Raw genomic sequence first — 23,569 nt, 5'->3', positions numbered from 1 at the left:
GTCAGAAAGCGGCAGTTACTCACACACCTGTGCAGTATGTGACTAGTTCTTGGGGATGCTGATAAACCACACAAGTAGTCTGCATAATGGGTGACAGAATTAAACAAATAATTAAATTAACAAATTGAACCAATAATCGGTTGGAAAATATAAAATCTAAACGCATTAAGACAAAGCAGAACAGCATATACCATAGGGCATGAGCGTCCTGGGAGCCCCTGCCACACTACTATTGTTGATGAATTAAGATCCAGTTGCTTACAATTGCACTACCGTTACCAGTTACAAGTACTTTTCTGAAACTCTTTTTTGTAACTTGGATTCCCCCCTGTCCTGCAGTTTGAGTCAGTATCCAACATCTGGTTCAATGCCATAGTTAGAAAGCACTAACAAAAGGTGAATGAACAGTATCATAATGAACTTCTAGACACCTGGCCAGTTTTGCTTTCTGTACCTCTCAACCCTCCCTCCCCAGGCCTGCCCGTCTCCCTCCCTCCCTCCCACGTCTTCAAGGTTGCAGAACAAATCCTCGGCCTCGCTCAGGCATGGGATTTCTTTCTTCTTCTTTTTAAAATTGTTTTATTAGAGACTCATACAACTCTTATCACAATCCATACATACATCAATTGTGTAAAGCACATTTGTACATTCATTGCCCTCATCCTTCTCAAAGCATTTGCTCCCCACTTAAGCCCCTGGCATCAGCTCCTCATTTTTTCCCCTCCCTCCCCGTTCCCCCTCCTCTCACGAACCCTTGATAATTTATAAATTATTTTGTCATATCTTGACCTCTCCAATGTCTCCCTTCACCCACTCTTCTGTTGTCCGTCCCCCAGGGAGGAGGTCACATGTAGATCCTTGTAATTGGTTCCCTCTTTCCAACCCACTCTCCCTCTACTCTCCCAGTATCACCACTCACACCACTGGTCCTGAAGGGATCATCCACCCTGGCTTCCCTGTGTTTCCAGTTCCTATCTGTACCAGTCTACACCCTCTGTTCTAGCCAGATTTGTAAGGATTGGGATCATGATAGTAGGGGAGGAGGAAGCATTTAGGAACTAGAGGAAAGTTGTATTTTTCATCGTTGCTACATCGCATCCTGCCTGGCTCGTCTACTCCCCGAGCTCCTTCTGTCAGGGGATGTCCAGTGGCTTATAAATGGACTTTGGGTCTCCACTCTGTACTTCCCCTTCATTCACTATGATAAGATTTTTTTGGTCTGATGATGCCTGATATCTGATCCCTTCAATACCTCGTGATCGCACAGGCTGGTGTGCTTCTTCCATGTGGGCTTTGTTGCTTCTGAGCTAGATGGTTGCTTTTTTACCTTCAAGCCTTTAAGACCCCAGATGCTATATCTTTTGATAGCTGGGCACCATCTGCTTTCTTCACCACATTTGCTTATGCACCCGTTTGTCTTCAGTGATCAATATCATGGAGGTATGCACCCAGTGATATGATTTTTTTGTTCTTTGATGCCTGATAACTGATCTCTTTGGCACATCATGATCACACAGGCTGGTGTGCTTCTTCCATGTGGGCTTTGTTGCTTTTGAGCTAGATGGCCGCTTGTTTACTTTCAGGCCTTTAAGACCCCAGATGCTATATCTTTTGATTAGCCGGCACCAACAGCTTTCTTCACCACATTTTCTTATTCACCCACTTTGCCTTCAGCGGTTGTGTCGGGAAGGTGAGCATCATAGAATGCCAATTTAGTAGAATAAAGTGTTCTTGCATGAGGGAGTACTTGAGTGGAGGCCCAATGTCCATCTGCTACCTTAATACTAAACCTATAATATATGTACATAGATCTATTTCCCCACCTTTATACATAAATATATTTGCATATGTCCATGGCTGTATTTAGACCTCTACAAATGCCCTTTGCCTCCCAGCTCTTTCCTCTATTTCCTTTGACTTTCCTCTTGTCCCACTCTCATGCTCAGCCTTCTTTGGGTTTCAGTAATTCCTCTCGGTTACATTATCCTCGATCACGCCCTACCAGGCCTCTTACACCCTCTTCACACTGATTGGGATCACTTGTTGTTCCTTTGTCCTTGAGTTTGTTAACACCACTTCCTTTCCCCTCACCTCCCTGTCTCCCATGTCACCCCGGAACTGTCGGTCCCATTGTTTTCTCCTCCAGAGCATAGGATTTCTTGTTTGTGTCCCTGAAGGATGAGGATTCCCCTTTCTCTTCCCTTCAATGGTTTCCCCCCTAAGTCTCCATACTCCTATTACACTTTTTTAAAAAGTAACAATTTTAGTAGAAAATATTGCCAGAATTTTAACTTTTAAAACCAAATGGGGTTGCTTGTGCCTTTTTGGTGTTGCGAGGCAGGCCATGGTTGAGGCGGTGGCGGGGACCACATCTGGTGAGGCGGCCACAGGCTGCCCTCGCTGCCCGCCATGGTGGAGAAGGAAAGTGACCGAGGGCGGAGTGGGCTTGGGTGCCAGCACAGCAGAGTGCGCTCATCATTCTGTCACTTTTGCCAAGGCCACGGTCCGCCCCAGACTCCAGACTGCCTCTGTCCTAGCTGTGACCGAGGCTTTCTGGAGACGTGACAGAGGATTCCGTGACCGAGGCGGGAGCAACAACAGGATGAGTTGGTTTCAGCCGAGCCCAGTGACACATTTTGTGGAGGCCTGGGCCATTTGGCCCACCCCAGTGCTTTTCCATTTCGAGCATTTCTAAGTAGCAGTCATTGGACTAAGAGGAGAGCCCACTGCAGGGGTCCTCAGACACACCCTGACTTCCGGGACCCCGAGCCGCGCTGCGCTGTGCTGTGACCTGCCAGCTCTTGGGGGAATCTGACAGCAGCTCTCCGTTGCGAACTCCCCAGCTCCTCACCGCAGACAGAGCTTGATGCTGCTGCGCCCCAGCTTAGGGCAGCTGGCGAACAGAGGTCCTCCCCTGGCCGATAAGAAACGGGTCCCATCTCTTCCGACACTGAGAGTAACTCAGGTCGAGAGTGCCCAGTAGGAACAAGGAGGACACAGCGGAAGAGGCAGTCCTGAAGTTCACCCGCAGCCGCCCTGTCCACGGCAGAGGTGTGTGCGTGCTTAGAACTGACTGCAGGCCTCATGCCCTGTGGGAGGGGCGCTTACGTGGGAAGGGGGCCCCTCAGCAAACCCAGAGCCCTCGGGCCCCGCAGGCACCACGTTCAGCAGTGGCAGCCAGCTACAGGACCATGGACCTTATTTAAAAACAAACAATGATTTATTTTAAATTCGGTGGAGGTTTATATTTCAGATCATCAGCTTCACATTCAGCAGTCCAAAGCCTTCAGTAGTCCACCCCCGTCGCGTCCCCCTTCCTCCCACGGACCACGGCCTCCTTGTGAGCCACGTCAGCATCTGTCAACCCTCTCCTCTGCCTATCCCTCCATCCCCTGGCCAGGCTCCACAGTCTAGTCCCTTGGGGATGAGTCTTTTCTGTCCATGGTGTCATAATAGTTCCCCTTTTGTGACCAGCTAATTTCACTCATCAGAATCCTTCCAGGTCCTCAGGTCCTTTGTGGTTTCCTCACTGGTTTTCTGCGAGGCATCATGTTCTATCATCTGCTGCCCCAACGTCTCCTCATCCTTTCTCCTGCTAGTGGGCATCTTCCCGCTGTTGTGAACTGTGCTGCGATGAACGTGGGGGGCTAGGGGGATGCATGTCGGCCTGTGGGCTTTCTGAAGCTAAAGGCCACACCTGAGCCGGGGCTGTGGTGCTCTTAATACCACCCCTATAAGTTGTACCCCCAAAAAATAGTAGTGGATTTATGTATGACTCTGCTAAGAAATTCTAGCCCATGGTATCAGCGTGGCACATGTTTTCCCTCTGCAAATTTAAAGTTAGTATTTGCAGATGGAATTGTACCTACAACCAAATGCTTCTGGGTCATGAATTTGTACTTACCACTTTGTAAGTGTAAAACTTAATTATGTGCACCCTCCATACCCCGAATGGAATCAAACCCTAAAAGTTTGACTGTGTTCTTGCTGCCTGCCCTGCTGCCTTGTACGCGAGGTGTGAGTGCCCTCCTCCTGTGGAGTGTGTTAAGGTGATTGCACCCGAATCGGGCCTTGTCTAAACCACACAGAAGCAGAACCTCTTGGCTGGCCATATTAGCCATGGCATGAGGTCAACCAAATTCAGGAATCTGAGGCTTATGATCAAAGAGAAACAAGTGAGAAGGAGAGAGTGGGGGGCTGGGGGTAGTAAAAAATAAAACCAAATGGAACCTTGACGAACTTGGAATTCTTGGTATCTGTTTATTATCTGGCAAGCAGGGAACCCACTGCCAGGGCATTGCTTCCAACTCATAATAGTAGTGTTTTCAAGGAAGCAGACCGCCACCTCCTTGTCCCTGGCAGAGGCTGGTGGGCTCGAGCCGGTGACTTCCCACAGGGCACCGCTAGCTATCTCTGACGGACTGGCACGGGAGTTTAGCAGTCACGTGTCTGAGGCCACAGCGCCCATCAGAGATTGCAGGTCTGTGAAAGAATGTAGGCCTGTGTGGCTGGAAGGCGCCCTGCGTCTGCCTCTACCACATGTGTGCTGTGTCTGCTGCTCACCGGGAGTTTGCAGACGAGTAACCCCTCTTTTACCCACAAGGTAATTTCATTTTCTAGCCTGAAAGTGTTTCTCATAGGGTGATACGCAATTTTCCTTTTGTTTTAGATTAACAAGTGGTGGAATAACCTAAGTGACGGCCAGCGGACGGTGACAGGTTTGTGTTAGCTCACACGTTTAGCCATTCAGGGGGGAGGTGAGACCCACAGGTACAGTATGTCAGGCTGCGCACGCAGTGCTGCGGAGACGATGTCTCGGCCTGTAGGCTGCAGAGTCACGTGGGAACAGGTCCTGTGATGTGGTGGGTCAGGTAGTGTCTCTCAGTACGATGCTGAGCCAGGGTCCTTGTTTCCGGCCCCAGCTTGTGAAACAGGCTAGACTGATGACGGTTTCCCTTGGTGCAGAAACGGAAGGGAGCAAGGCTGACAAAGCCCGAACGACTCACAGCGACCTTACGGGACAGAGTAGAACTGCCCTGGCGGTTTCTGAGGCTGCTGCCTGCTGGAAGCAGCCTATCTGCTTTCTCCAGCTGACCCTTTGGGTGGGTGGCCAATTGTTCCTGTGCCGCCAGGGTTCCTGCTTTCTGTAGGTGGGGTGCTGTATACACGCTCTGTCCCTCTTTGACGGGATTGCTCACTGGAGTTACCTCCCTGTTCGGACATAAGCAAAGTGACTTTCAGGGTGGGCCTTGTCCCGGGGGCTCTGGTCGTAAGTACGGAGCAGAGCTGAGCCTCGGGCCGCCCCTGCTGTGAAGCCCAGGTTCGCTCACTGCACTCGGGGGCTCTCATCCAGTGCTCTGCACGTGAGCCGCTCACGCAGGTCCCCATGGTGATGCTATTTTTGTTCTTGGTAAATCTCCATGAAGCCGCACTTCTGTTTTATGTCAGTGCCTTCATTTGGGAAAGTTGGAGGGGAGAACTGGGTTCCACAGGCGCAGAGATGGGAGAACATCTTGAGGAATAGCACTTCTTGTTCTCGCAGAGACGATCAGATCTCATGGTTCCTACTCTGAATACGCTGTTGCTCCCCACGTTGAGAAAGGGTATCTCTATTTCATGAAAGACAGTATGTTAAAATATAACAAAAATTTCCCCTTGAGCCCTTTTACGAGTGGAATCAGGTGTCATTAGTTACATTTACAGTGCTGTAAAGTATGGAGAAACTCATTACTGAAAACGTTCATCACTTCACACAGACACTGCGTCCCCATGAAACAGTCGCTCCATCTCGCCCTCCCTCTTTGCATCCGATGAAGTTGCCTGTTCTAGCTGTCTACGTGGGACACGGCAGTTTGCCTCACTCAGCCCAGTGACGCCACACGCCATCTGTGTTGTACCTGTACCAGGCCTCCACTCTCTTCCTGTCTGAGCGTAGTTCCATTGTATGCATAGACCACATTTTGTGTTATCTTCCCATCTGCTGGTGAGCAACAAGGATGCTTCACGTTTGGGCTCTTGGGGCTAGTGCTGCCGTGAGCCCGAGGGTGCACTCTTTGTGTCCCTGCTTTCCATTCCCCAGGGGAGATACCTCGAAGTGGTTTGCTGGGCTAGATGATAGTTCTGTGTGTGACTTTTTATAATTGTCTTCCACAGTGACGGGGGGTCCAGGTTTTCATATCCCTACCAAGACTTGTTTTCCAGGTTTTGTTTTTAATTTACATTTCCCTAGTGACTCATGGTGTTGAGCTTCTTTCATTTCAGGTACTTATTAACCATTTGTTGATCTTCTTTAGAGAAATGTCTATTTAGGTTCTTTGCTATTTTTAACTGGGTTGTCTTGTTGCATTTTAAGAGCTTTTATATCTTCTGGATACCAAGCCCTTATATGATAATACAGTTTTGAAAAATTTGTTTCTCTTTTCTAAGTTGTCGTTTCACTTTTTTTTTTCCCAACTTTATTTTTCTTTCAGTTAAGTGAATTCCTATTGTGAATTAGGTGCAGGGCATGTTCTTGATGATGCCCCTTGATGTGCAGGTTTTTAATTGTGATGAAGTCCGATTTGTCTATTTTGACATTGATTGATCATGGTTTTGGTTTCAAATCTAAGAATTCATTGTTAAAACAAGGTCTTGAAGACTTCTATCTTTCCTCCTGACTTTCTTATAGTGTTAGCTCTTACACTTAGGTTGTTGATCTCTTTTGAGGTAATTTTTGCATATAGTGAGAAGTGGTGATTCAGTCTCATTCTTTTGCATGTGAATATCCAGTTATCCCACCATTGAGTGGATTTGGCATCCTTGTCCAAAATCAACTGGCCACAGAAGGTTGTGTGTGCTTCTGGACTCTAAGCTTTAGTCCTTTGGTTACGTGTCTATCCTTACACTATGTATACCACCACACTGTTTGTTTGCTGTTACAATTTAAGGAGATCATTCATTAAGCTGCAAGGATTTACAGGCACTCGGCTACTCAGAACCCAAAGGAGACTGTCGCAAAAGCAAGGCTAGCAGATCAGTACATCACAGTTACAGGTGGGACTGCAGACTCGGGAGCGGGACCATGATTGGGACACATGCATTGTTAGACAAAGGAGCTTACAAGATTGGTCCTGGGCCTTCCAACCAAGCCAGTCAGGGCCTACCCTGGGGATCATAAGGCAAGACTATGAGACCTCATCAAGGACACACCCAGGCAAGGCCCCAAGGGAGATTGCCCTCCCTGGGCTGGCTGGAAAGAGGCGGCAGCAATCTCCTTCCAGTGCATGCTGCCTGAGGGTTAGACTATTCACATCTCCGGCCAGTGGTCAGAAGGAATTCACTGGAGTCTTAATCTACTGGGAAGACTGAAAATGGACTTGGGGCTCTTGCTGTCATCCATAGCCTTCTGCAAACAACAGCCAGAAATAACCTCTCCCTAGAATCCGTGCTCTAAATCTGGACTTCTAGCCTCCCAACCTGTCAGCCCTGGTGATGCTGTGGGTTGGGTAACCCACTGGGCTGCTAACTGCAGGGTCAACAGTTCAAACCCACCAGTCATTCCCAAGGAGAAAGATGTGCCACGCTGTTTCCACGACTGTAGCTCTGCAGTAGGTTTTGAAATCTGGAGGCGTGAGCTCTCCAAGTTTGTTTTTCGTTTTCAGTGTTGCTTAAATTTTTCCATGTGACTGTGAAGATTAGCTTTCTGATTTTGGGTGTGGTGGGGGTTCGGGTGGAGGGAGACCCATTAGGACTCTGAGGCTGAGAGGTTAAATTGTAAGTAGGATGTTGGGGTTTAGAATCAGTTCTCCCGGACTCTTTAGCTCAGACTCTGAACCCCTATGAGGTAGTGTTCCAAGGGTCCAGGAACATCACACACCCTCGTTTGCTCGTGGGCTCCTTTGGGGAGCATCCTGGGTTGTATATCAGTTAGAGGCACCCTCTTTCTGGGGCCTGAAGTTCTAGAGTGACAAAGCTCAGAACAATCAAATCTCCTGGCTAGCCACATCTCAGTGTAGAGAGTAAGAAATACACTTGGTCAGGGATTTGGACTCTAGATTCTGGCTTGGTCCCTGAATTTGTCTGACAATGTGTATCTCTTAAGGGTTTCTGCTTTCTCGCCCCAAATTGGAATTCAAAATGCAGTTTTCAAAGTAGAGAATACCTGCAGTTCATGTTTATCATTTCTGTTTAAATTTGTGAGTGTGTCTGTCACGTGCTCTCAGTGATTCTTGTACGTGTCACAGTAAATGAGGCTGTGCCACAGACGGGCTCACCCACGGAGTGCCTGATCAAAGGCACTCGCAGTGGGAACTCTGGCTGCTGCCAGCCTCGAAGCCTCGGCCTTTTCTTAAGGGGTCTCGTCTCCTCTAGTTACAATCCCTTCCTCCAGATAAGGCTTCCTTTCCTGCCACTGCTGTGCTGCTGGCGGCGTCCAGAAGCCGTGCCAGTTGTGGGCACTTGGCTTCAGAGCAGCCTCTGAACGGACGGAGGAAGCAGGGTGGTCATTGCTGTTTCTCAGACCAGCCTGTGGCCCAGAGCCGTCTCCTCCGCTCCCTGTGCCTGCACCACAGCTGGAGCCAGAGCCCCGCCTGCCTGGCAGCTCCCCCAGACTGTCTGAGCCCCGAGCGCTGCGGACAAGGCCTGAGACCCCAGGGAGGTGCGGGGCAGGAAAGGACGTCGACTTCTCTGCAGGGTAAAGGTCCCCACTCACTTTCTTTAGGCTGATACCCCTGAGGCGCTGCTGCTCCCCCTGCTCAGATCTTCGCCCTTGCCCTGTGACAGACACCTCCTCTGGAGTCCCTGGGAGGGCAGCATGCTCCGACTAAGGCTTTGTTCAGGGGCTCTTTTGCAGTCCTCGCATAAAGACGGTGACTCGGACAGTCCCTGAGAAGATTCTTACTGGTTCTAGTTAATCATACTGTTGACGTGCAGTAAAACATTGGATGTGCTCTTCAGGAGCAAACAGACCATGCCGGTTACCTGGAACATCTGCCCGCCTTAAGTTGCAGGCAGCTTTTAGATGTGAAAGAGGGGCACCTGTATACTCCATGGAAATGGTCACTTTGCTTCCTGCCCAACCGTTAAGTGGCAGAGCAAACACGAGGTGGGTCGGGCATGCTGGGAGACGGCTGCGCGCTCAGAGGAGCGAAGCCACCGAGGAGGCTGAGGTGCGGCGCCGGCCGGCATGCACAGGGGTGTCTCCTCCAAAGATGCAGCCAGGCCGCCTGTGACGGAAGGAGCCAACAGGACTAGTTGCCTGTTAGCGAAAGCAACTGGGGAAATGGAGCTATGTCTAAATTCCCTGAACAAGTCGAGGAGTGCCCACTATGCAAATGTATACACAGTGGGGACTTCCCGAGATGGTCGTTTCTAAGAGCTACTTCATTTCATCTCTGGAATGTGACTAATTCTAATGTTTATTCCTGAATGTCTAATCATCTCTGGAATGTGACTGATAATTCTGTTAATAAAATATAAAGGCAGTTGTAGCCACGTCAGCCCCTGCAGAAAGTGAAGCAGCGGCTCTTTCTGCGCACTATTGCCGGAGGGGTAGCAGAAGGCTTCCGCAGTATTCCTGACTCCCTCGCCGACTACGGGGCTTTCTCAAACACGAGGGTGTCCGTCATCTCTCAGCCGAGCCACAGAAGCACTCGCGAGCCTTCTGTGCGTTTGGAAGCCCACCGTCCCTGCGGAAAAAGAAAGGCAGAGTTTTACAGCTTTTGCAGCCTGTCTGTGGCTCGGCTGTTATCAGAAGTTAGGACCCTGACTCCTCCTTATTGGGAAGGAGAAACTATTTTGTAAAGTGCACCCCTGGGTGAAGGAAGCTCAACCCCAGAGCATTTGCCAGTGACTTCTCTGACTGTACCAACCAGTGGTGGCATTGGGAAGTGCAGAGGCCTGATTTCAGGGACTTCAGCCGTCAGTCTGCTCGTCGGCGGCGTGTGGCAGGAACTCTTCCTCAAGCTGACTTTCTTTGTCTCTTGAGCTCATGCGTGTCTGTCTCAACAGGTATCATAGCGGCAAACGCCGTCGTGTTCTGTCTGTGGCGAGTACCTTCTCTCCAGCGGACCATGATCAGATACTTCACGTCCAATCCAGCCGCCAGTAAGTCCAGGCCACCGCAGGGCTTTATTGTGTGGTCGCTGTAATGTGAACGACACGGTCTGTGTTCATGCACACGCTGCGGACAGCAACGTAGCCCCTGGCCAGCCTCTCTGAGCCACCTGGGGAAAGGCTGGCCGCCCTGCTCCTCCCAGGCCCTCCCAGCTCCCTGACTGCCGGGCCCCAGGTGCCCGAAACAGCTCTCATGGTGTTTCAACATTTTGTAAAATTTAAACATTTTTAATGAATTCAGATCTGTGGTCTCCACATGCACTTTGTCTTTGAAAAGAATATTATATGGAACTTCATATCTGTAATGAAAATAACACTTTTCTAATGAATTTTTTCTATTAAAGACAAGTTTTCATTGAACTGAGAACTTTTATTGGCTGCATAAGTGCATATCTAGATAGTCTTAATACTAATTAGAATGAAATGTAAGATAACTGTTTACCGCTCTGAAAATGCTTTACTTTGGCTTTGAATTGACTTTGTTTCTTCAGCTTGATTTGCTGTATTAACAATAATGAAAAGACACCAGACTAACATGGATGGTCAGTATTGCCACATGTCCCGCGAGCACCAGTATGTGTCTCTCTCTCTCCTAGAGGTCCTGTGTTCCCCCATGTTGCTGTCCACGTTCAGTCACTTCTCCTTGTTCCACATGGCCGCCAACATGTATGTCCTGTGGAGCTTCTCCTCCAGCATAGTGAATATTCTGGGTCAGGAGCAGTTCGTGGCGGTGTACCTCTCAGCAGGTAATCACTCTCCCTTTAACCAGGGCTTTGCGGTGCGCACGCCCTCCCCCTTGTCTAGCAAGGGACACCGGGATGACACAGCCTGACCCCCACCAGGCATGTGCTCAGGGCACGTGCGGGAAGTGTCGTAGATGGCAGGGCGTGCATCTTGCCCGTGTCTCACTTTGCTGAGCTCTTACGTGACTCCGTTGTCAGTTGACTGGGCCTAGTTCTAGTCAGGCTTGTCGAACCCAAGCGCACCCTCCGCTCTCTGGACCTGGGTTCTGAGTTTGTCCCGCCATCTTACAGACGAGCGGTTCCCAGACTCCCGAGCGAGTGTCTGCTAAGGAAGGAAGGCACGCATGCTTCCAGGAAGACTGAGCACAGAGCTGACCAAGGACATCGTCAAGAGGGAGCTTACCCCGTCACTGGGTACAGCAGCACCCCCTGCTTAGGCTAGGTCCTGAGGGTGGGCACAGTTCCAGGGCCCCGGATGCTGCCGGACGGGCTCACCGGTCAGGTTTTACTTGCTTATATCAGTAAATAAATAAAGTTAGTATATCCTAGCATTGCTTAACCCAAGTAAAAGATACTTACAGATGTAGTTGAGTAGAAGTGAAAAACAGAAGATGCCTTTAAAGACTCCGATAATGTTTGTTTCCAAAGTTACTTGAAGCAAAAAGTATAGAAATTTAGCCTTAGGTTCCCTCCATCTGGAGTCAGTGTGTCTGGCACCTGACCCACGGTGAAGGCAGTGCTGAGCTCGGAGGCCCCAGAGCTAGGTTCGAAAGCTGCTTCCGCCCCTGCTGTGTGTTGTTGCCAGAGGGGTTCTGAGCTGACCGTCTCAGGACAAGGAGCTGCAGAAGGATTGAGTAAAGTGCTGACCACGGGCCCATATGGTGCTCAGTGGTGCACACACTCCCGCAAAAGTAGAAGCTGAACCATATCTTGGGCCTATAAGGTCAGTGTGTAATCCTTCCCAAGCATTAGTTGGGTTGTGGGGACAAAGTGTTCATTCTTGCATGCCATTAATCCCTGCAGCACAGGAAAAATGAGTCACACACAGGTGGCGGTCCACCTCAAGTGACAGTGGTGCCAAAGGCCCTGTAGAGGGTCACCTGTCTTGCCCGGGGTCACTCTGGCCGGCTGTGCAGCTGGGTAGATAGATGTCCATTCCAGGGTCCCGCCTGGAGATGCCACTTACGTGTGCCTGAGGCAGCCGGAACATTTGGAGACAGTTGGTCACTGTGGGAATCAGTTCCCTTCGTTTCATAGACAAGGGCAGTGATACTGAGAGGCAGAGTGAGTGGCCGGCGACACCGTGTGTCAGACTTTCCCTTCTTGGGTAAGTGTGGGTGTGTTTGCAGGCCAAGTATTGGCGCCTCGCCCTCGCATTAAACCAGAGAGAAACCTGGACCCTGTCAGTCTCGCGGGGGGTCGGGTGGGGAGGGGGGCGTGCATGAGTGGAGATCAGAAAGGGAAACCATCTTGCACCTAAATTATTGACATGCGACTTACTCCTCAGGTGTGATTTCCAATTTTGTCAGCTATGTGTGTAAAGTTGCCACAGGAAGATATGGGCCATCGCTGGGTGCAGTAAGTATGCCTAGCTTAAATTTTCATTTTTAACTTCACCTTGAGACAGTTTTAGATTTCTAATTTGTAGAATTGATAGTTTCTGTATGCCCCTCATGCCATTGCTTCAGTTGTTACCTGCCACCTTACAGAACCACATTGCAATGATCCAGATGCTGAACCAACATCGTGAACCTGCATCCAATGCAGAATGTACACATTTGTAAAACTGTCTAAATTTTAGGTTATAGCTTTATTATTAAGTGAACATTATTCACTCATTTAAAATACTGACATATTTCTAAGTCAAAACATCACAAGAACCAGCCTTGTTTTACGTTTCTGCAAACCTCTTCCATGTTTTAATGGGTAGAAGACAGCTAGTTCTGATGGCCTCACCTGCAGTCGCTCTGCTGCGACTTGCAGAGCATCTGTCCTCACACTCGTAGCAGCTGATCGTTTGTACACACTTCCCGGAGAACGAGCTCGGAACAGTGACTGCAGCCCATAAGCCAAAGCACCAAACCCAGTGCTGGAAAAGGCTAATGTGGACTTAGGCCCGGCTCTGGACCATCCCATCCAGCCAGGGTCTGAGTGTCAGCAGGCACGAGATGAGGAACTGGGCGCGCAGCCAGCCAGCCAGCCGGCTGCTCCAGGTTTGTGTGCAGGACGCTTCCTGGAGGCCCTTTCTCTTGGGGGTAGTGGCAGATTTCTATGCATGTGGTCATCTGTAGGTCCTGCTGCTGTTAACACTCCACCTCCAATTTGAACATACTTAAAAGAAGGCACTAGGTTGCATTCAAATGGGGGTTTCATATTTAAGGGAACTCCAAAAAGACTCCCTTTGGAAACCCAGTCCTTGTAAACGCTCGGCTGACGACGGACAGAAGGCCTGTGCCGGGGTTCCACCAGCAGCTCTGCGGACAGCCGAGCAAACCCAGCGGGCCCTTGTGCCCTGTCCTGCGGGCTGCTGCGGTTCACCTCGAGGACCACAGCCATTTGCCAGGAGTGGCTCTGTCTTGACCTGTGGCCTTAAACACTTTTTTCCTCTGTGGAATGTCTTCTCAAGGCAACTTGGGCACAAATCTCAAACCGTGTTTTCTTTATTGACAACTCAACACCCTTTAAAGGAAGTCAGTGACACGAGGAGGACTGAGAAGGGACTCTGCCTTCAAGCTTAGTTGGGGAGAAGACAGGGTGCAGGCATCTAACAACTCTGGAGGCCTGGAGGGCTCTGAGGACAGGCAGACGCTTGTCATAAGCTGAGGGCTTTGGGTAGGTCCTGGGACAACACTTGCTCCGTCGGACTGGTAACCGCGCCTGCAACGAAAGGGACTGGCTGTGGTTTGAATCCCGGTTCTGCCGCTGCGCTGGGCTTTCTGTACATAAGATGTGAGTAGCACCCAAAGGTTTTTGATGTACAGCCGACCTGCGTAGCGCGCTTAGTACAGGGAGGAGCACGTCGTGCTTAGCAGAGGGGAGCCGTGGTAGTAACTCCTCAGTCCCCCAACCAGCGGCCTCTGTGTCTGAGAGGTCATGCCCCCGGTCGCCGGTGGTACTGGGCTTTTGGAAGCCGAAGACGACGACAGAGCAAATGGAGGAGAACGTCTGCCTGGGACACTGAGTCTGTGTGAATGGTGGTGGAATAACTGCGGGGATCGTGGTAATGGCGCACCACATAAGGATCAGTGTCCCTGCATTTTACATGTAGAAATCATTAGGGAAATATTTCACTCAGAATTAATATGGAAAAATTTTTATGGATCATGTTATTGGGGGTTCTTACAGCTCTTTCACCAATCTTATCCATTGTATCAAGTATATTTATATATATGTTGCCATTGTTATTTTCTAAACATTTACTTTCTGGTTGAGCCCATGCTATCAGCATCTTTTTTTACTCTCCCCCCATTTCCCCCCTGGTGACCCCTTGATAAATTATTATTTTCATATCTTACACCGACTACTGTCTCCCCCCACGGTTTCTTCCCCCTTCATCTCTCGACCTTCCCCCTACCCTCCTGGTATCACTATTCTCATTTCTGTTCCTGAGGGGTTTACCTGACCTGGATTTCAGGTGTCCTGAACTCTTACCAGTACCTGTACACATGCTCTGGACTAGCCCACAGTAAAAGGCAGGACTGGGGTCATGATAGTAGGAGGTGAGAAAGCCCCAAGGAACCAGAGGAATATTGTGTGTTTCATCCATGCTGATTGACTCATCCCTTCCTCGCGACCCTTCTGTGAGGGGAGGTCCCATTGTCTACAGATGGGTTTTGGGTTCCGGCCCCCCTCGGTTCTCAAGAATGTGTTTTTTGTTTGTTTTGGGTCTTCTGGTGCCTATTACCTGATCCCAACACCTCGTGATCACACAGGCTAGTGTGCTTCTTCCATGTGGGCTTTGTTGCTTCTGAGCTAGATGGCCACTTGTTTAGCTTCAAGCCTTTAAGACCCCAGACACTATCTCTTGATAGCCGGGCACCATCAGCTGTCTTCACCACATTTGCTTGTGCACCCGTTTGTCTTCAGCGATTGTGCTGGGAGAGTGAGCATCATGGAGTGCCAGTTTAATAGAACAGAGTGTTGTTGTGTTGAGGGGGAGAGCTTGAGCAGAACCCCCAAATCTGTAATATGGAAATTTAAAAATAAGTACATTATGTGTATGCTTATTACACATGTATGACCTGGCCAACACACATTTTCGTGCCTCGAGTGTCAGACCTGTTTCTGGGTATATTTAATTTGCTGATTCCCCCTCTCAGCTCTATTTTTTGTAAACAGAACATGTGCCTTATACGTCTCTTCACTCTGCTCACCTATACAATATCAGGGCATTGGAGTGTAGTGCCTAGCCGGTGGGGGGGGGGGAGAGGAAGTGTGGGCTGGCTTTATTGAAAGTAGTTGTGAAAAAAAAAGTTGTACGAAATATTTAGGTCAAGTTATACTTCACATGATGTTCTTTGATCCAAAGAACAGTGCAAATTATATGAACTTGGAATTTCCCCCAAGTATCACCTCTCCTTCATTAGGAACTGAATTGCAGGCAGTTCCAATTTTTTTATCTTAAAAATAAAGGTGAGGGGAAGGGCCAGAAACAAGGGTTACTGCACAGTAAAATAAGGAGTCCTAATGGTGTAGTGGATTATGTGTTTGACCGCCGACACTGCTCACACTTTGGCCATTCTGCAAGAGAAAGATGAGACATTCTGCTCCCATAAAGAGTCACAGCCTGGGCACTCTCAGGGGATGTGCCACTCTGTGCTGTAGGGTCACTGCAAGTCAGGATCACGAACGTGTAGTGAATTTGGTACAATCAGTAGAGATTCCAATGTTCTGATGCCCACGGTGGGTCTGTCAGTTCAAACTCCTTTATGAAAATGAAAAGGTCCCAGATGACAAAACTTTCCCACTTGTGCACAGAGACTCTTAAAAGTTTGGTAGAAAGACAATGTTTTGAAAAGGATGATGGCAACATATGTTGACACATGGATGTAAGTGTGGATTGTGATAAGAGATGTAAGAGCAATAAGAGGATTTAAAAAAGAAAAGTTTGAATTTTTCTTAGAAGCTCGGAGTCAACCTCATCTGAAAACATATAACATGAATTATCCATTGACTTCGTCTTTGTTTATTGATAAGCCATTTCATTGGGGGCTCTTGCAGCGTTGTAACAATCCCACATCCACTGTGCCAAGCACTGTGTGCATATGTTGCCGTCATCTTTTCAACACATTGTCTTTCTACTTCAGCCCTTGGTATCACTCCTCATTTTTCCTCCCTCTCCCACCCATTGACCTTTATATATTAAAATGTGTTGTTCTGAAATGTTTACTACATAATTTGAAGAAGAAAAATTAAATAATCAAAAGTATTTATGAATATTGCTCTGAAATTTTAGATTTTTCAACACTCCAAATTGCCCTCACATGTATGCCCTTCCACCCTTCTCAAGCAAGGATCCAACTTTGCAGTATCTGACTGGTAGTCTATGTACTGAGCAACCTCCCATACCCAGAAGAACCTGCTGCCGTCTGCGGGACCCTAACTCAGAGCGGCTGTACAGGGCAGGGAAGGACCGCCCCTTTGGGTTTCCAAGCTTTTACGTTTTTACAAGCTGAACAGTAGGTTTGAACCACTGCCCCTATGACTGGTACCTCAGCGTGTAACGAGCTAGCCACCATGGGTCCATATACACCTTCCCTTGGAAATTCCTTGACATCTATTTCTTTTTCAAATATGTCTTGCCTTTTTATCTTATCCTGTATTTTGTGGTCTGAATTCTTCTCGTATTTAAAACTGGCACGATGCATTAACGGATTAGCATAACTTGACAGCTGAAGATGTAGGGGCACACCATCACTAAGAAACTTGAGCTGCTGCCGCCTGTGTGGTGCAGCTTTCTGAGTCAGTGCTCCAGAGAACCCGGAACCGGCCTCGACGGGAAGACCAGGAGCAGACGGGTTGTTGGGCTGCGTCATTGAAGGGTGGGCTCCCCTGCTCTATTGAGCTTCACAAACAGAAGGTTACATTTCTCTGTGTGTAGAGAGATGTTAAACAACAGTATTTTTACAAATCGAAGGCTGTGGCCACCCTGTGTCAAGCAAGTCGTAGACAGTTTCCCAACAAAATGTGCTCACTTCGTGTCTGTTACATTTGGTAGTGCTCACAGTATTTCAAATGTTTCATGATGCTGTTGCACAGTCAGTAGATGATAGTGTAAGTATAACTTGTGTATGCACATGCCTTTGTCTAGACCTCTGTAAATGCCCTCTGCCTCCCAGCTCTTTCCTCTAGTCCTTTGACTCCCCTCCTGTCCCACTATCATGCTCAGTCCCCACCTGAGTTTCAGCAATTCCTCTTGGTTACATTAACCTTGATCATGTCCTACCAGGCTTCCCATACCCTCCTCACCACCGATTTGGATCACTTGTTGTTCCCTTGTCCCCAGGTTTAACACCACTACCTTTCCCCTCACCTCCTCCTCTCCCATGTCCCCAGGAACTGTCGGTTCCATTGTTTTCTCCTCCAGATTGCTCATCCAGCCTTTCTTATTCAGACAGACATGCACAAAAACAAGACAGAACAAACCCAAGCAACAATATACAACAAAACAACAACAAACCAATGACAAAAAACAAAACAAGAAAGAAAAGCTTGTAGTTAGTTCAAGGATTGTTTGTTGGCCTTTCGGAGTGTTTTCCAGTCCAGTCTGTTGGGGCACCACGCCCTGGCCCCAAAGTCCACCTTCAGCATTCCCTGTGGACCTCACTGCTCCATTCCCTTGCTGTTCGGTTGCACCCCCTTAGTGTTTCGCCTCGGTGTGGTGGGATCAGATTGGGTGCAATTCCTACACTGTGTCTCTGGTGTTGTTCCTTGTAGGGCTATGCGTCAGTGAGGGGCGTCATGTCTCATAGTGGACTCGGCCATGTTCTCTCTGGACTGACTGCTCTGGACTGATGTGCTCCACTCTCTCCTCCCCTTTCATTTGCTCCCGTGTGCTCCGATCAGCTATGTCCCCCTCCTGGAGCTGCAGATTCAATGACGTCCTTTGAAATAAATTCTTCTGGGGGGAGGGGCAGGTGTCCACGTAGTAGTTGGAATTGGGGTCCAGACCCCCAAACCTCTCCACTGGTTCCCTGCTCCACGCCGGCATGTTGCATTCCCATCTTGGAGCCCTGGGTGAAGTCTGGTCCCTCTTCCCTGTGGAGACACAAACAACACCCTCCCCTTGGGTGGCCTAGTGCCCTGTGTGCCCTCTGCCCTTTTCTTTTTTATTATTATTTTTTCCCTTTCCCCACCTCCTTTTTAGTTGTCTACCATGTGTGTCCCTGCATTTGGTCTGGTTCCTGCCATATTACCTGGTCCTCACCCCAGGAATGTTTGTATACAGTAGCTTTTCCCCTATGCCCCTTTTGCATTATTTTTTTTAAAAGCTTACCTCAGAGGACTCATGTTGTACTTGTCCTTTTGTACTTGACTTCACTTAGCATGATTTCCTCCCGTTCTTCCCATGCAGCGATGTGCTTCATACGTTCATCACTGCTTTTTAGCGATGCGTAGTACTCCATTGTAGGTATGTACCACAGCTTTTTAATCCAATTGTCAGTTGATGGAAAATTGGGTTGCTTCCAACTCCTTGCAATTGTGAACTGTGCCGCAATGAACATTGGAGCACAGATGTCTGGCCTTGGTTTGTTTCTTGCCTCTTCTGGGTATATGCCCAGTAGGGAGATTGCTGGGTCATATGGTAACTTGATTTCCATCTGTTTTAGATATCGCCAGATCGATTTCCATAGTGGCTGTACATACTTACAGGCCCACCAGCAGTGGATGAGAGTTCCTGTCTCCCCACAGCCCCTCCAACACTTGTTGCTTTCTGATTTTTTGAGTTGGGCTATCTTTGACGGTGTTAGGTGGTACCTCATTGTTGTTTTAATTTGCATTTCTCTTATGGATAAGATCGGGAACATTTTCTCATATGTTTGTTGGCCATTCGGATTTCTGCCCATGAAACTTCTGTTCAGGTCCTTTGCCTCCCACCTCTCAAGTAGGCAATTAGTTTATCTTATTGTAAGTTGCAAAGTATTGTAGGTTTTAGTAATAAGGCCTTTGTATGATGTGTCATTGCTAAAAATGTTTTCCCAGTCCGTGGACTCTTATTACTCTCTTGGTGAATTCTTTCGATGTACACAGGTGTTTTATTTTCAGTATATCCCATTTGTCAATTTGTGCCTCCTCTGCTTGTGTCTTTCCCTATTTCTGATAGCCTATGTATTCCCTGTGCCAAAGTTCTCAAGTTGGTCCCAATTCCCTCATTGATGGCCCTAATAGTTTGGGTTTTAACTTCAAGGTCTGTGATCCACCTTGAGTTTATTCTTGTGCATGGAGTGAGATAAGGAAGGGTCTTGCTTCATTTTTCTGCAGGTAAATATCCATTTTTTCCAGCACCACTTCTTAAAGAGGGCATCTGCTTCCCATTGGATATTTTTTTGGCCCTTATCAAAGATCAGTTGTCTGTATGCTGATGATTTTATTTCTGGGTTTTCAGTTCTTTTCCATTGGTCTGAGTATCTGTCATTGTACCAATACAATGCGGTTTTGACCACTGTGACTGTATAGTATGTGCTAAAGTCAGGTAAAGCAAGCCATCCCACTGTGTCCTTCTTGAGGAGTTCTCTGCTAATTCTGGGCTTCTTTCCTTTCCATATGAAGTTGTTAATCAGTTTTTCCATTTCTTTGAAGAAAGATGAGGGTAATTGTATTGGGATTAAATTTATATAGTGCCTTTGTCAGAACTGACATCTTGACTATATTGAGTCTTCCAATCCACGAGCATGGGATATTCTTCCATTTGTTGAGGTCCCTCTTGCTTTCTTGTAATAGTGTTCTGTAGTTTCCCCCGTATGGATCTTTGTTCTTTTAGTCAGGTATATCCCTAGATATTTCAATTTGTGGTGGCACTGTAATTCCCTGTTGGGCTGCTGACCATGAGGTTAGCAGTTTGAAACCACCAGCTGGGCCCTCGGGGGCCGTACTACCCTAGCCTGTGGGATCGCTGTGAGTTGGCACGGACTCCATGGCAGTGAGTTTGTTTTTTGCTTATAGACCTCTCAGGTCTGTAATTGTCTGCAAGACGTATATGCGACATTTTCCTGAAGTGGCGGGGGCCCGTTTTTTATTCATAAAAGCTTTTTACTAGAAAAAGTAGACTTTCTCTGTATGAGGGCAGACCCAAACATTTCTCAAAAATGTATGCTCTGATTTATCCAAACCCTCAGAAGTGTCTGAATTTATATAGATCAAGACCATATTAGGAAATAAATTATAGTCAGAAAGAAACTGGCTCTACATAGAAATACACAGCAAATGAAAATTCTCTTTAATTTTAAAATACCTGTAGGGAGTGGTGAAGAATATAGTCACGGGGAGTAAGTTGGAGTTTGTAGAATTTTAACGCTATTTTTCATATGTAATAAAAAATTTGTTGTGTTTCGGTTAGGGGGAGTACATTTTTCTGGTGCTTTCTCCTCTCAGTTAAAAAAGGCTGCAGCTTGGTTTCTGTTGGTTGTGTCAGGTATTGTTTAAAAATAAACTTGGGATTTACGGATTCACACATGCCTAACCCCGGAGGGCGGTGTGCCGCTCTTCACAGTGACATCTGCCCTGCCTACTGCTGTGAGCACGGGTGGGCTGGCGGCTGAGGTGAGGTCTCTTTCCGAATTCATTTAGGCATGGCCAGTTTAATGGGTGTATCCCAGGGAAACCACGACCCAGCAGGTTTGCAGGGAACAAGGCAGCCAGCCACTTTCTTTGAGAGCCTTGAAAATTGGTGTGACCCTTTTAGGTGCGCAGAGTGTGGAGCGGGGGAATAGGTGAGAAAATGGTTGGGTTGAGAGTGTGGGGTGTTTGTGTGTGTGTCTACTAAGGCAGTTGATCTTAAATGTAGAACAGAGTTTATTTTGACTCTTAATCCTGCTCTCAGGTTGGCAGGTGCCACCCCAGTCCGCCGCCTGGCCCCATTAGGCAGGAGCGCGGCTTGTCCTTCGGTGGTGGTGGTCTGCCTTGTGTACCCTGCTTGCCTTTGTCTACTCCCCTGGGCCCTGGTCTGTGTTCTGTATGTTGCTGTGATACTCCTGCATCCTTACATTCCTGGTTTCCCTTTCAGACAACTGGATGTTAGAGGATGGCACAACTCACATCCATAAGATTTGATTCACCATAATGTCTTTTTCGCTAATATTAGTAATCCCCAACACGGGATAATCTCCTCTTCCGAAACAACCTTTTACGTAAAAGGCACTGAGAAAACTGTTACGCAGGAATTTGGAGCATAACTGAGACTAAGAGGGATTCGTTAAATGGAACTCATTTACTTAGTGGGCATTTTAACGCCATTGTAAATTCAGATTCTGCAGACTGGGAGGAGCTGTCCGGGGCTGTTGGTTCGCCTCAGGAACCTGTGTGTGGGAGAACGGCACACGGCCTGGTTCTGGTCCTCGTAGTTGTTGCTGTTTGAGCCCACTGTTGCCGCTGCTGTGTCATCACTCCCCCCACTGAGGGCTGTTTTCATTCGACAAGTCCAAAGTCCCACCATCCTCATTTCTAAGGAACATTCTGGCCATTCTTCTTCCAAGACAGATTTTTTTTTTCCTGGCAGTCCACAGTATATAACATGTTCTTTTCCAACACCATAATGCAAGTATACCGGCTCCCTGTCATTCTTATTCATTGGCCAGTCTTCACACTCATCATGAAGCAACTGAAAGTACCCTAGCTTGGGTTAGATATACCTTAGTCTTAACCAGGTGTGTTAGACAGTGTTCTCTAGAGAAACAACACCAGGACACTAATGATTTTATATAGATCGATAAATATGTACAGCATGAAGGAACATAACAGCTAATTAGTCCACACAGCAGTACAGAGGGCTCCGTTCAACTCACTTCCATGGAACAGTTAATATACAGGAAGTGCATCCTTCAACTCATGAGGGTCCCTGGGTCCAAGGTCAAGGCAGCAGATAGCTGAGTCTTTCCTAGGACAATGCAGGCAGTCTGGCCACAGGCAGCAAGCAGCAGGTGGGTCACCAACAGTAGCAGCTCAGGAATTTAGCGAAGCAGGCCCAGATGAGCTATCGAACCCAAGCAATGCAAACCAACAGGATCTGACAGTCCCCAACTCAAGCGATGCACACTTCAGCAGCATGGTGAAGCAGGTCTTGAAGGAACCTCAAGCTCTAGCAACCTATGGGTTGGCTGTCCCACAGGTAGTGTAACTCACAAGTTGAGGCAGAGAACTAGCTAAAGCAGCCGCACACTGCTCTGATCACCAGAGAGCAAAAGAGAGGAGGGAAGGGCTTGCCATTCCATTTCTCTCTGCCTTCCAGTCAAACTGCGACCTTATTAATTCCACATGTTCCTCTTGGCCAGGTTAGCACAATAAACCTACCTATCACAGAGTCACAGCTTGGCTCTTCTGAACATTTTAAAACAGCTGCATGGTGATTGTAACCGCTCTAGTATGGCCTGAGGTGGTTGCGCGGGCTCTGGGCTAGTAGACATTCCGTCTGTAGTACAGAGATGGCGGTCAGGGTCAGGTGCCGCTCACACAGGCGCATGCGTGCGAGTGTTGCTGGGGTTGCGATGAGACCATGCAGGGCCCCGCAGAACATGGCACGTCTACTGGGAGCTTCACATTTGTTCAGAGCGTTAAGTAAAACACTTAGTTGTATGATGAAGCAGATTGCAAATATAAAACAGTGCAAGCAAGCCCCGCGTGCGGGCTTCGTTGGGCACCTTCGCAGCTGGGGCTTTGTTGGAGAGTCTTGAGGAGTGCTTTCCTAGGTGTTTGATACACTGATTAGTGTGAAGGGCTCACACGGGCCCAGGCGTTCATCACACACTTACACCTCACCACCCTGTGGAGTTCTCCTCCTGAGTGGTCCTGGTCGACAGGCTGCCGGGCCCCTTTGCTTAGTACGTTGTGTGTGGGAATGGAAATCTCCGTAAGTTTTGGGCCTACCCAGAAATTTGTTTGTAGTGTGTGAACTTTCTGAAAACACACACACACGTTGTCTAACTCCACATAGACTAGAAAAACAAATTCATAAATACACGAATGTGTACAAGAGAGAGTTTAGGTAAAAAAAATCCCAGCTCAGTCTAGTCTGACCCCATAAGTCTGACATTAGCCTGTATGTCTGATATCAATCTATAAAGTCCTCTTCAGACTCATGAAGCACACGCAATGACGCCGAGTGCAGGGTGACCACTGGCCAGTGGGTAGAGAGTCATTGGATCCAGTGGCCTTGTAAGCATCTCCGTGCTGGCAGGGCTCTCCATGTGGCTGCTTCAGCACCCAGGGCTGCATCAGGGTGGGTCCATGTGGCTTCTCCTAAGGGACGTCTCACAGGGAGTCAGCCTTGCCAGTAGAGAGACTCCAAGGGAATGAACAGCGAGAGAGAAGTGTCTCCCACCTCCAAGAAGGAAAAACAGGAGTTCCCAGAATTCTCAGGAGAAGGCCAAGCCCACACAGAGATCTCATTAGTTATCTTCGGATTGACAGATGAGACTCCACCCCTTCACGCTGAATCCTCTTAAGTCCCAAATTGACACCAGATGATGTAACTACCACACCCGCAGTCATTAAGCTCTGTGGTCCACTGAGTGCTGCGTGCC

At 48.2% G+C, this 23,569-nt stretch overlaps 1 protein-coding gene across 1 annotated transcript in view; it reads left to right on the top strand.

Moving 5' to 3' along the window:
• PARL (presenilin associated rhomboid like) overlaps positions 1-23,569 on the top strand; it is a 45,440-nt gene that overhangs the window by 17,296 nt on the left and 4,575 nt on the right. The window contains exons 4-7 of the mRNA XM_075556117.1: positions 4,670-4,718; positions 9,988-10,083; positions 10,689-10,838; positions 12,343-12,413. Of these exons, the coding sequence (XP_075412232.1) occupies positions 4,670-4,718; positions 9,988-10,083; positions 10,689-10,838; positions 12,343-12,413 (366 nt within the window). The remainder of the gene's footprint in view (positions 1-4,669; positions 4,719-9,987; positions 10,084-10,688; positions 10,839-12,342; positions 12,414-23,569) is intronic.

The sequence above is a fragment of the Tenrec ecaudatus genome, chromosome 8 (genome assembly GCF_050624435.1).
Source record: "Tenrec ecaudatus isolate mTenEca1 chromosome 8, mTenEca1.hap1, whole genome shotgun sequence".
Taxonomy (NCBI): Eukaryota; Metazoa; Chordata; class Mammalia; order Afrosoricida; family Tenrecidae; genus Tenrec; species Tenrec ecaudatus.
Note: the sequence above shows the minus strand (reverse complement) of the source record. Positions and strands in the feature narration are given on the sequence as shown.